Raw genomic sequence first — 12,822 nt, forward strand, 5'->3', positions numbered from 1 at the left:
AGCGTCAAGTAATCAGATCTAGGTTAGGGATGGTCACGTCCGTCCGCCTGCCCGTGGTCCTTACAAACCTCCAGAGGCTTTGCTGGGAAGCAGCACCTCACCGACCGGCCGCCGCAGCAGTGTGCACAGAGTGTCAGGCGACAGGAGCTGACCGGCAGCAAGAAGTGCTCCTTTGTCCAGCCCCACCCATCCTCCTCAGTTACCTGACATCAAGGCCTGGCTGCCCTGGAGGCTTCGCCCTCCCTGGCCCCCGTGGGGGCAGCCCCTTGCTCCACACCCTGCAGTGACACACGTCATCATACTGGCACAGATGCCCAACGCACCGCTGCGTACCTACTAGTCACTTACTTACACCCTCACATTCAGCTATTTGTCTGGTATTACTCAGCTTCTGCTTGGAGCCCCCTGTAAGCACACAAACCCGCCAGGCTTATTCACACATGCCACCTCTGCCCTGAACGCCACACAGACCTTTTTTTTTTTTTTTTTTTTTTTGGTTTTGGTTTTTTGAGTGAGAAAGGGGGGTACAAGTGAGGGGGAGAAAGAATCCCACGAGGGGCAGAGAGAAGTGGGGCTCATGCTCACCTGATGTGGGACTCAAACTCACAGACTGAGATCATGACCTGAGCCGAAGTCAGATGCTTAACAACTGAGCCACCAGGCGCCCCACACAGATCTTTTTATCCTACACTCACACATGCACACACACACACAGGCCCAGTGCTCAGCGCCTACTCCTACAAAATATCATCTCAAGCCCTGAAGCCCCCTCTGGATCCGCCCAGCTCATCCCTGATAGTGAGTGGGGTCCTCCTGCCCATATGGACCCTCAGCCTGGGGCCCCGGTATGGACCGGCCAGGACTGAAAAGCGGCCCCGATCTGTCCACAGCCCCCAGACGAGTACTGTCTCATGTGGGTCACCGCGGACCTGATCTCGTTCAGCCTCATCATTGGCATCTTCGTGCTGCAGAAGTGAGTAGGCCCAGACGCCCTTCCACAGCCTTCCCTGCCCCACAGCGGGCGAGCCCCCACCTCAGCCAGTCAGACCTCCCCAAGTCCAGGGCCAGGAGAAGCCCTGCCCAGGCAGCCTGTTCAGGGTGGAGGGAGGACTGCCCAGTGGCCCGCAGCCCGTCCTCCTCAGCCAGAGCGGAGGGGCTCCCGGAACAAGTACCCGCCTAGGAGCCCACAGCCAGCCAAGCTCTGCCATGGTTTGCTATGTGGACTTTGGCTCGAGTCCTGACCTGGTCCCCGGGGCCTGGGTTGTCACCGGCACTCAGGTGTGCCGTGCTGGAGACCTCCTGCCGGTCGGGGCAGCAGCTTGGATGGTGGCTGCAGTGGGGAAGTGGGGTTGGTCTGGGGGAGGGTTTAGGGCCAGGCAGGGGCCCCAAACCAGCCCCAAACAGCAACTGGCCGTTCTGTTCCTGACTGACGTTCTCTCTCTGTCACACACCGCTCTGATCCGGCGCATGTCCCTCCTCTCTCTCCCCACCCCCCTCTCTGCTGCACTCTGGCATCTCACAGCTATCACTTGATCAGGTAATTCTGGTGTGGTCTTCCTCTCCTGTTCCTCTTTCTCCCTCTTCCTTGACACCCCCTTCTCCAGTTCCCTCTGAGAACCTGCCGTGCACTGAGCCGGTGCCTGGGTCAGGGTCCCTCGCGGGTCACCCTCCCAGACACCTCCCCCTCGCCTGAAGCCTCCTCCTGTCCCCTGCCCTCCGTCTTTCCCCCACAACCCTCCCTTCTCTCCCCATCTTGCCCGGTGTGTCCCTCCTCGCTGTCTCTGTGGACGGGAGCCCACACTTCCCTGCAGGTTTGCTGGCCTGGCCTCTCTCAGCACCGAAGCGGCTCCCTTTGGGCAGGGGCTGTGCCTGGCCGTCCCTCCCCCCACCAAGTCTGGCACTCGCAGGGGCCTTCACCACTAGCCGGTGCAAACCCTACCAAGTTCTATCCCTCCCTTCCCAACTCTTGGCTTTGCCTCTGTTTATCTTTTTCTGTGTCTCTCTCACTTTGTGACTCCTACCCCCCACCTTATACACACTGCCTCCCTGCTTTCCCCAGGGGGCACCCTGCAGTGGTTGAGCTTCCTGTCCTCGAGGTGCCTGGCTGCAGCGATCCCGACCTGCCACTTTCCTCCTAGGCTTAATGTTAATTTCCAACAGGAGTCCTAGGTCCTGGGATCCAAGCCCTCACCTAGGCCAAGTGCCTTGGGCCTCCTGCCTTAGACAGCCTCACTGACCAGCTTCCAGAGGACACGCTGCTCCCGGGCTGAAGGGCTGAGGCAGCAAAGGGACGCATACCTGGCCCTTCCTTCATTCTCAGCCAGCAGACATCCGCATGTGCTGGGGCTGTGCTGGGCCTGCAGTGAGGAGCCAGGACGTCACCCTCGGAGCCCCGGTGTGCTGGGTGGTCGCCAGCCAGGGTGGCTCAGGTGCTGGGATGGACATATCCAGCCAGGGTCGTGTCACTGTCTTCCTGGGGATCAGGAGAGGAATTATGGAGGAGGGGACCCTGAGGGAGAATATCGTGCCCTGCAGGCCCCCTTCCTCCATTTGCTCACGGAACCAATACTATGGGCACCCTCCACACAGCAGGCATTGAGGTTGATGCCAGGGACACAGTGGCAGATAAGAGATCTTTCGCTGCCCTCAAGGACATGTAGGGCAGCCAGCCCAGCCAGAACACAGGCTGCCTTCTCCTCTGCTTCCTGCTTTCCCCTGGTCTGTCTGTCCTTTTCATTTGCCCATCTGCCTGTCCACCTGTCTGTCCATTTCTGCTGTGCTGACCCCATCTGGAAACAACTGATGTCTCATGGAGTCTGGGCTGCACCCCCCACCCTGGCTGGGCTCAGCGCCCAAGGGGTTGGGTACTTGTTTCCAAGCTGCCCCCTGCTTCTCTTGGTGGGAATGAGGGTGGGGGTTCGGTGAGTCTTTCTGTCTAGTTTGCAGGACAAGTCATAAGTTCAGAGACCAGAGATTTGGGGCTGGTTCAGAGGTATCGCAATAGCAAAAACTGCTGTGGGCTGGGCACAGAAGGCCGAGTTACCCAGCCCTTCCTGGCCCCTGCACACCCCGTACAGCCCCACCTCTTGCCCACTGGCTTAATTTTATCCCACACCTCATTCCTGCCTCTGCCGTCAGAGGGATTAATGCCCAATCTAGCCTGTGCCTCCCATGAGGAAACAGGCCACTCTCCTAGGGTTGTCGGAGCAGAGCAGCCTCTGGCTCACCCGAGTCACTTGGACACCCTTGCCTCTGAACCTGTGAAGACAAGCCCCCCCCACTGCCTCCCCTCACTCCCGCCCCTCTTTCACTTCACTGGGGGTGGGGGGGCTCCCCACTGACTTCACTCAGTCTGGCCTGATGGTGGAGCTGGATGATGCATCAGCCGGGACTCCCGGAGACTGGTGTGCAACCCACAGATGGCTCGTCAGTCAGGGCTGCTAAGCTCCCTCACCCCCATTTACCCCAAAGGTCAATGTGTAACTTCAAGCACCCGAAACAGAACTCACCAACCCCACAAACCGTCTTCCTGGGCAAGGGGGGCTGAGCGAGTGTTCCGGGGATAAGAGGGAGGCAGCAGAGCCTCAGCTGAGTCAGCGCAGTCTGACTCCAGCCCTTCTCTGAGCCTCAGTTTCCCCATCTCTAGTCAGACAAGAGTCCTGCTGGTCTCTCAGGCCCAATCCAGAGAAGACTCTGGAACTGGGCACGACCCTTGCTCTGAGGTAGGGTGGGGAAGGACCTGTGCCCATCTCTGCAGGTGGCGCCTGGGTGGCATTCGGAGCTACAACCCCGAGCAGATCATGCTGAGTGCTGCGGTGCGCCGGACCAGCCGGGACGTCAGCATCATGAAGGAGAAGCTCATCTTCTCAGGTGTGCAGCCCTGCAGGTTGAGACAGGCAGTGGGCTCAGCTACCTCCACCCCAGCACGTACTCGAGTATGTGTGCACACATTCGCATGCAGCACATACAGCCAGGGACACAGCACAAACATATGTCCACCCAGCATCATGTACACATACAGAAACATGCACTCCTCTGCATGCTGTCATCAACTCCAAGCCCTGTGGCAGTTAGCCCTCGGGCTGGTGGACAAAGGCACATGCAGGGGTGGGGGTGGGGGAGTCTGCTTTTAAGGCTCTCCCTCCTTTGCCTGGTTTATACACCACAGATACTGATTTTTCACTTCTGCTTGCTGCCAGCCCATTGATGGAATTCCCAGTCTGATGGAGGAGGCAGCTTTAAGAATAAATACATAGAAAACTGGGGTCACTAGAACTCAACAGGTGTGCTGAGCCAGAGTGGGGTGCAGAGAAGAGTGGTCAGAGCTCTCTGAGGGTTTTGGGGCCCACTGTACAAGGAGGCGGCCCAGCTGAAATGGGACAGATGAGCAGGAGGGTCTGGGTGGTGGGTTGAAGTGAGAGCTGACCAAGCAGAGGGAAGGAAGGGTATTTAGGCAGGAACAGCATATGTTCAGAAGTAGTGAGGGGGGACGGCTTACTTGGGTACCAAGAACTATCATTCTGTATGGTGTGCGGGGACAGCCTCGGGTTCGCTCACCCCAAGATGGCACAGGAGGCGGGGAGCACTTGGGCCACGAATGTGTGGTCAGGAGCTTGGGCTCCATTTTGAGAGCAGAGTGGGGTGATGGGCAGATCTGTCCCTGTTACAACAGGGCTGTAACAAAGCACTTCAAACTGGTGGTGTAAATAATAGAAATTTATAGTCTTGATTCTGGAGGCCAGAGTCCAAAATTAAGGTGTTGGCAAGGTTGGTTCACTCTGAGGACCGTGGGCAAAGGACCTGGTCCAGGCCTCTCTCCTTGACTTGTACATGGTCATCTTTGTGTTTACATGGTTCTCCCAGTATGCATGTGTCCAAATTTCATCTCTTCATAAGGACACTGGGCATACTGGACTAGGGCCCACCTTAATGACTTCATCTTAACATCTGCAACCCCCTTATTTTCTTACCTTTTGTGAAGTACTGGGGGCTAGAACTTTCAACATATGAATTTTGGGGGAAGAAGCACAATTCCACCTGTAACAAGCATGGAGGGTGAACTCGAGAGGGAAGCTGGAGGCAAGGAAACCAGAAATTCAGGTGCAAGATTGGGTACGGGAACACAGAGGAGAGATTTGAGGGATATTTAGGAGCCAGATGGATTGGGGCTCAAATCCTAGCTCTATCCCCAACTAGAGTGTGAACCAGGGCACACTGGCATCAGACCCCTCCTGTGTAAAACGGACTGGCACCCCCCTTACAGGGTGCTTGTGGGGGCAGCACCACGCGTGGCCCAGAAGTGTGCTTGGTAAACACAGCCTGAACAAAGGAGACCCCAGTGGGGGTGACTGGTTTGGAAGATTGTTCCCAGGACTGTGTGAACATCCATTCATTCATTCTTCCCTTTACTTATTCATTCCTTCAACCAATGATTGCCAGGCATTGTTTTAGGTGCTTAGGATTTACAGATTCTTGTCTATGGGGCATTTATATTACTCCCCCCTTGGTTTAAAAGACCTCCGTCTCCTGGGAGCCTTCTCTGAGCACCAAGGCTGGGTTAGAGGGCCTCCCCTTGTGGGCCACAGCCTTCTAGCCACACTGGGGAGCTCCTGGAAGGGCCAAAGGCACCTGGGGTCCCTAAGCTCCTACAGCCTGGCCCAGCGAAGTCAGAAGGGGTAGACAGAATGAAGGGAAAGCAAGAGGTCAGTCTTTAGGCCTGTAAGGTTCTGCCCATCCAGGCCCCCACCTCTCCTTCAGTGTCAAAGGACACTCCCATTCATTAAGCACCTTCTGAGAACAGATTCTGAGGAGCCAGCCACAGTCCTCACGCCACCCTGCTCACTCTAGGTTGAGAGGTCCTTTCTGGAGACCCTCATCCTCACCAAGGCACCCTGAGTCCCGTCAGGGTGGGCTCAGCTCCACTCAGCAGACCTTTCCTGAGCCTCTGCTCTATGTCCAGTGTTGTGCCAGGCAGTAGGGACACAGACACCCAGACCTCACCCCGTGCTTGAAGTACTCAGTTGGTGGGGGCCACAGATAGCGACAGTACAGGATGTGATGGGGCTGGGGGAAGCAGAGGCTAAGGTGGACATCAGGCGGCCCCATCCCAGCTTGGGGGGCTCAGGGGAGGCTTTTAAGGGACCATAATAACAGAGATGAGAAAAATTGAGCCATATCTTAAGAAAAGGAAGTACTGATGGGGAGGTCACTCCTAGGAGTGACCAGGAGAGTGACCAGTATGTGCAAAGGCCCTGAGTAAACACATGAGCACCAAGCTCAGGAGGGTGCAGATAGCTTTCTGTGGCTGGAAGGTGGAGTTCCAGGGGAGAGGAGGATGGGGTGTGGCCAGAGTGTTTGCAGAGTCCGAGGAGGGCCTTGAACGCCAACCTCAATGCCAAACCTGAACACAGTGACTTCATCAGCCCCCAAATGTCTGATCAGAAGCTGCTGAGAGTTACCCTTCCCCCTGCAACTGCCAGCCATCCTCACTGACCCCTTCTCCCTACTCACATTCTGCCTCCCTCTGGCCCAACAGAGATCAGCGACGGCATGGAGATCTCCGATGAGCTCTCTGTATGTTCAGACAACAGTTATGACATGTATGCCAACAGCGCTCCCACCCCTAAGGATAACCGAGGGAGTGGCAGCCGCACCAAGACTCTCACAGACCGGAGTGGGCGTTAGCTGAAGACCTGTCTGTCCCAGGCAGCACCTAACGTGGAGACCAGGGGACCCAAGAGAGCTGGCAGAAGCATGTCTGGACCTGGAGTGCTCTGTGAGCTGGCTCCACGGCCTCCTCATTGGCTCCAGCCTCCTGTCAGCCACAGCTCCCCTTGAAGGGGGCTCCCTTCTCACCTGAGGCCGAGCTGGGTCAGAACTCCAGCCTCACAGAGGCCCCTGCGGGCCTGGGGCTCGCTCTGGGAAGTCTGGGGCCCAGGGCCTGGTCCTCCCCTAGAGGCCTTCCCTTGCATCCTGATCTGGAAGCTCTGATGGGTCACTGCTGGGCCGCGTGGCAGCTGAGGATGTGGATGTCCACGTGTGTCCATCCTCCGGTTTATGCTGAGGCAACCGACTTCTCTGTGTGGCTCCTGCCTTGAGGGCCTGGGCTGGGCCTCTGCCCCCAGCAGCTGTTCTTCACATCCGTCTCAAAGCACAAGGAGGTCCAGCCCAGGAGGAAAGCCTGCCGTGGTGGACACACTCCTCCCTGACCAGCCTCCTACCACCACGGGCCCTGCCTCAGGAGAGGGACTGAGCCATGTCCCAGGAGCAGCTGGAGACGGCCAGGAGAACAGGCCTAGGGCTGTTTTATCCCTTGCTCTAGTGTCCAGCCGGCTTCTAGGGAAGGGTGGCATAGGCCCAAGGGATCTGCGGACTGGCACAGCCTCAGGTTCCCACATCAGTGGCCACTCGGCAGTGGCCACCTGGGAAGAGCGTTCTAGGCATGGCCAAGGAGGCCTACAGTGGAGCAAGCCTGAGAGCCGTGGCCACTATGATTAAAGCTGCCATCCTGACATGTGCTGTCTCTGAACGGTCTGTGGGAGGGCAGGGATAGAACTTCCTGGGTTTGGGATTCAGTTTTGGCCAAAGGAGGAACCATCTTCAGAAATGAGTGGAAGAGTGGCAGGGTACTTGGGCCCCTACCCAGCGTCACCATGACACCGGGGGTTAACGGCCCTGGGGTTGGGGACCAGTATCCCCATACTGTGGTGGGGGAGATGGTCCTGGAGCAGTAAAGTGCCCATCCAAAGCCACACAGCCTAAAATGGGCAGAGGCAGACTCCCACCTAAGCTCTGGCCCCAGAGCTTACACGTGCCTTCCATAACCAGCCAGGAATGGCAAGGCAGACGGGGAGGCCTCCTGGGTGGTGGAACTAGAGGTCCCCTCACAACCGTATGGAGGCTTTCTGAGGTGCTTCCTAGGAGCCAAGGGATGTATCTCTTCTGGATAGAATTATTGGGGTCTGAGCAATTCTGGTACCTTCTTAGAAGAAAGGAAAAGAAAGCCCTCCCCAATTCTGGAATCCAGACTGGGCCCCCCACATTAACCTCTAGGACCACCCTCTGGGAACTGTGAGAGGAGTCACCCCCTCCCTCCTACTGAACTTCTACCAAGTGCATCCCTTTCTGAGACAGAGGTCAGCTCCTGCCTTTCCCTGGGCACAAAGTATAAGGGAAATCCTGAACAGCCAGGTCAGGGATGGGGCACATTGCTCTACCCAAAATGTCCCAGTAACCGCTCCAGCCTCTGGCAGGCCCACCCAGGAAAGTGGATTTGACCTTTCCTTTCAGCCCTTTCCTGTCCAGTCAGTCCCCCTGGCAGATTCACGGCCACACTCGGGCAACCTGAAACCTCCCAAAGCCTTCAGGAGCAGGTGGAGGCGGCTGGGAGTTCGGAGTGGGACAGCTAGTCAGCATCCCACTCTCACTGGGGCCCTACGCTGTACCCACCTCCCCAGTGCAGAGGCCGTCCAGCTGCCTCCCCTCATCCCCCAAAACGGAGGCAGGATAGAGGCCATCCCCTAGGTGGGCAGATGGCCACTCCCATCTCCACACTCAGCTGAGCCTGCAGCTTGTGGTCAGTGCTGGCTGCTGTCCCTTGACCTGAAGAGTTCCTGAGAACCCCACCCTCCTGATGCCATCCCCACATCCTCCCCTGGTCTGTGGAAGACAGACTGACTGTCCTGTTCACAGGGAAACTGGAGACAGGGCCCCTCCCTGTCCCACTCCTTCCTTTGCTTGGACCTCAGGGGCACAGCCTCCTCTGGGTGAGCCTGCTCCAGGGCCATCCTTCCCAAGTACAGATAAAAGGTGACCCAGAGGCATCTGAGTGGCTCAATCGGTTAAGTGTCCAACTCTTAGGTTCGGCTCAGGTCACGATCTAAGGGACGTGGGATCGAGCCCCACATCAGGCTCTGCACTGACAATGTGGAACCTGCTTGGGATTCTCTTTCCTCTCTGTCTCTCTGCCCCTACCCTCTGCTCGTGCTCTCTCTCAAAATAAATAAACATAAAAAAAGAAAAGGTGCCAGAATTTCTCATAACCTTTGACACAGAGCAACACACACTCCTTTCTTAGGGGGAAGGGAGACAGACCATTCCCTGGCATGGGATGCTGGGAACAGACTCTGCCCTGCCCCCAGGACACCTACTTGGCCAGCATCATGGTGACCCCTGCCATCCCAGCTCCCTCCACAAACTTAGCCTGCCTGAGCTGGCTGGGCCACATTCCTGTGGCACCCAGGCCTCACTGACTCCACATGGCATGTGGCTTTCACTTACAGACCCCCTCGTGAGCGTCACAGCAACCCATTGAGAGGGGAGGAGCAGGAACTGGGAGCATCCCTACTGCCAAGATGAAGATCTGAGCCAAGGGACGAGCAGGGGTCTGCCTCGGGCCGCAGGGCAAGTCACAGCAGTTCCAGGACCAGACCCCAAGCGCCCTGGGCCTATCCAGGCTCTTGTCAAAGCAACCTCCTCCCAGTAGCTATCCTCTTCCATGAAAGGCAAATCTCCTCACCCACCTCTCAAACACTAGGCCCTGTGGTCCCTTGTGGAGGCAGCCTATGGGGTTGCCTCCTCGGGGTCCAGGAGGCCAGGCCAGCCCAAAGCCGCGTCCTCTCATCCCCACCAACCAGGCCTGCTCGGTACCACCAGGCCCCACCTCACTGGGTCCCCTCCGAGGCGTGTACATTGCTGAAAAACACCTCAACTCATAGGACACACACGGTCCACAAGACACAGCCCTCTTCCTGTATAGATCCATGTCAAACCCAGAAACAATCACTTAGAGATGGACACTAAGACGGACACACCAGGCAGACGACCAGACACCTGCAGTCCTATAAGACAAAGTCTGCTGTCAAGCAGGAACACAGATAAGGAAGAACCACACAGAGGCAGGAGGGAAACGGGAGACCTCTAAGCTATGCAGTCACGTGCTTAGTCACACCTACAGCTACACAATCACCCACCCCGGTGCCATACAGTCACCACGTCCCCATGCACTCCCACGCTTGCATACAGGGACCCTGGAACACCTGTACGCTCACAACCACCCAATTACACCCCAGCTCCCTAGGGCAATCTCCCCCACACCTTCACATCCATGCATTTATTGAGGGGTGCAGCCAGTGCCAGTCACCCCCAATTCAGGTACAACGATTCCTGAGACGTATGGACAGTCAATGCCACGCTTACTCTCGCCTCCTTCCTCCCCTCCCTCCGTTCCTGGGCCGGTCCAAGAATGGAACAAAAGCCCAGCGTCCCCTCCTCGCCTCCTCCCCCTCTCTGCTCCCCTCCCCCCTGGCGTCCGGCCCCTTTGTCCTCCTGCAGCTGAGGCAGAGCGGGAGTCCAGGCAGAGCAGCAAGGACAGTGGAGCGAGACTGCCGGGTGCAGCAGCAGGACAGACAGGAGGGGTCGGCGCCAGAGCAGCAGCGCAGAGCACCAGGGTGAGGGCATGGCCAGGTAAGTTCCAGGTACATCCGGGGACTCAGACCCTCGCGGCAAGGCTGTGTCGTGTCTAAAAGTCTGAGTGTGTGTTTGTGGGTGTGGGTGTGAACGAGAACAGGGTAGCGTGTCAACTTCTAGAGGCTGGATCTCTTAGTTGGCAGCAGGATCCTTGTCTGGAGGGGCCCAGATTCTTTGCTGGGGAGGGAGAATGCCCGATAGGGCCCTGCCTGGGAATCCCTACCTTCCACGTTGCAACGGGTGTCCTCCAGCCCCCAGACTGGGAATCTCCAGGGTGGAAACGGAGTCTGATGTCCCAGCGCAGTAGACAGCTGCAGAACAAATGAAAAGATGAAAAAGCATTGGCGCGCTTCCCAGGAGAGGACTCCCTCCCTGCCCCACCAGGCAGCCCCTTGTGCAGCCGGGACAAGTCCCCCCTTACCCTGAGGAGACCTGCCCTCTTGGATCTCAGCTCAGGAGGCGGCTGCCTTCTTAGCCAGCAGCCTGCAGAGAAGGGAATGGGGGCAGCATGCTCTGCTGACCTCTCACCTCCCTCCGCTGATCCTGGGCTGCTCCAGGACATCCCCCAGCCCTGCCAAGTGTGGCTGAGCAGCTAGGCATGCAGAGACCGGAGCCAGGTGGGTGCAGGGCCCGGCCCCTCTCCTTGGGCACAGTTAGCTTCCTGGGACCCTGCCCACCAGGGAGCCCATTTCTGTAATCCCGAGACAGGGGATCCACCACCAAGGATGACCGGGGCATGAGCAGTGAAAGCCAGACTAACACTGGGCAAGATTTGACCTCCAGGGCAAGTAGCCTCGTGCGGTGAGCTCCCTGTCCCTGGAGGTGTGCAAGCACAGACTGTATGTTCATAATGGCCAAGTTACAACCAGCCCAGTGCGGCCCTTCAGTCTGCACAGTGCTTTCACACACACCTTTCTTTCGATCCTCACAGCAACCACTGAAAGTCTGACTCCCTGTGTGTTTGTTTCCTTATGAGACTTAAAGAAGGGCAGGGGCATCTAAAGAAATGTTCAGGGTTGTAAGGATCAAATGAAATTGTGAACATAAAAGCAACTAACACTTGTGCTTCCTTCCTCTCATGTAAAAAAAAAAAACGTGAAGAAATGTTAGCTGAGTTTGTACTATGTACTTAGCACTTTTCAAATTCCCCTTAATAGTCACAAAGTCACAACAATCCTGTGAAGTAGGCACTATGATCCCATCTCAGAAGAGGAAACTGAAGGGGAGTGACTTGCACAGCTCACACAGTGAGTCAGTGACAGAGGCAGGGTTAGAACCCGGATCAGCCCTTAGAGCTAGCTCTATTTCCCCACAGTGCTTCCTTGAAAACATGGAGAGAACTCACTAGAGAGAGGGCCAACTTCCCTCTCAGCTCGGCCCTAGCCTCCGGCACTCCTCTCCGGGCCTTAGCAAAAGTTCTTTTCTAAATACAGACAAGCTTCCTGCATTGCCTTCCTTCCCCTGGCTGATTCTACCTATGCTTCTCAGTCTGAAGATGCCTCCATAGGAACACCCTCCCAGACTCCCCTTCAATTGGGTTTAGTTGGCTATCGGCTCCCACACTCCTTGTAAACCCTTTCCTTATTAGACTCTCCTCAAATCATCCCATCTGAGAGCTTACCATCTGTCTCCTGCTGATATTAAGAAAAAGTTTCGTGGTGCCTGGGTGGCTCAGTCCGTGGAGCGTCTGACTTCTGCCCAGGTCATGCTCTCACAGTTCATAGGTTCGAGCCCCATATCAGCTCACTGCTGTCAGCACAGAGCCTGCTTTAGACCCTCTGTTCCTCTCTCTCTCACTCACTCTAAATAAACATTTTTTAAAAAGAAAGAAAAAGTTTAACGAGTCTAAAGAACAGAAAGAGTAAAATGGCTTAAGTGGGTAAGCGAAGGGGAAGAGATACAGCTAAGGCAGGGCCCAGCCCTTCAAGTAGTCAGGGGCTAGATCACTACAGCCATTAGGGCTCTGGGTGGAGGAGTGGAATGAGGAGCAGCTGAACAAATGAATGAGGAGCAGCTGAACAAATGAAAGCACACGCCTTACATACATGCACACCTGCGTGAGCAAACCAGCCAAGGGACCAAGGAATAAACGGGCGAGGGGCCTCCAGCCCTCACGCCAGGCCCAACCGGGTGGATTTGTGACGCTGTTTGTGCTCTTTACCTGGCAGGATGCTGGAGAGTCCAGTGCTGGAGGAGTCGGAGCACGGGTCCCAGGGGCCGTGCGCCGGCTCTTGCCACGCGCAGCGCCTTCTGCAGACCCTCAACGCGTACCGACTGAGCGGCACCTTCACCGACGTGGTGCTGCGCGCCGGTGGCCGCGACTTCCCGTGCCACCGCGCGGCACTCAGCGCGGGC

General features: G+C 56.8%; 2 protein-coding genes across 3 annotated transcripts in view; both read left to right on the top strand.

Moving 5' to 3' along the window:
• GDPD5 (glycerophosphodiester phosphodiesterase domain containing 5) overlaps positions 1–7,513 on the top strand; it is an 85,264-nt gene extending 77,751 nt beyond the window's left edge. The window contains exons 15-18 of one of the 2 annotated variants that reach the window (XM_077776387.1): positions 891–973; positions 1,523–1,537; positions 3,758–3,870; positions 6,536–7,513. In XM_077776387.1, the coding sequence (XP_077632513.1) occupies positions 891–973; positions 1,523–1,537; positions 3,758–3,870; positions 6,536–6,684 (360 nt within the window). In that variant the 3' untranslated portion in view covers positions 6,685–7,513. The remainder of the gene's footprint in view (positions 1–890; positions 974–1,522; positions 1,538–3,757; positions 3,871–6,535) is intronic. The other variant, XM_077776390.1, reaches the window with a different exon arrangement.
• A 5,121-nt stretch (positions 7,514–12,634) lies between these two features.
• Positions 12,635–12,822, top strand: part of KLHL35 (kelch like family member 35) — a 6,207-nt gene continuing 6,019 nt past the window's right edge. Inside the window, exon 1 of the mRNA XM_077777682.1 lies at positions 12,635–12,820. Coding sequence (XP_077633808.1) covers positions 12,637–12,820 — 184 coding nt within the window. The 5' untranslated portion in view covers positions 12,635–12,636. The remainder of the gene's footprint in view (positions 12,821–12,822) is intronic.

The sequence above is a fragment of the Crocuta crocuta genome, unplaced genomic scaffold, assembly GCF_008692635.1.
Source record: "Crocuta crocuta isolate KB4526 unplaced genomic scaffold, BGI_CrCroc_1.0 scaffold271, whole genome shotgun sequence".
In the NCBI taxonomy this organism is placed as follows: domain Eukaryota; kingdom Metazoa; phylum Chordata; class Mammalia; order Carnivora; family Hyaenidae; genus Crocuta; species Crocuta crocuta.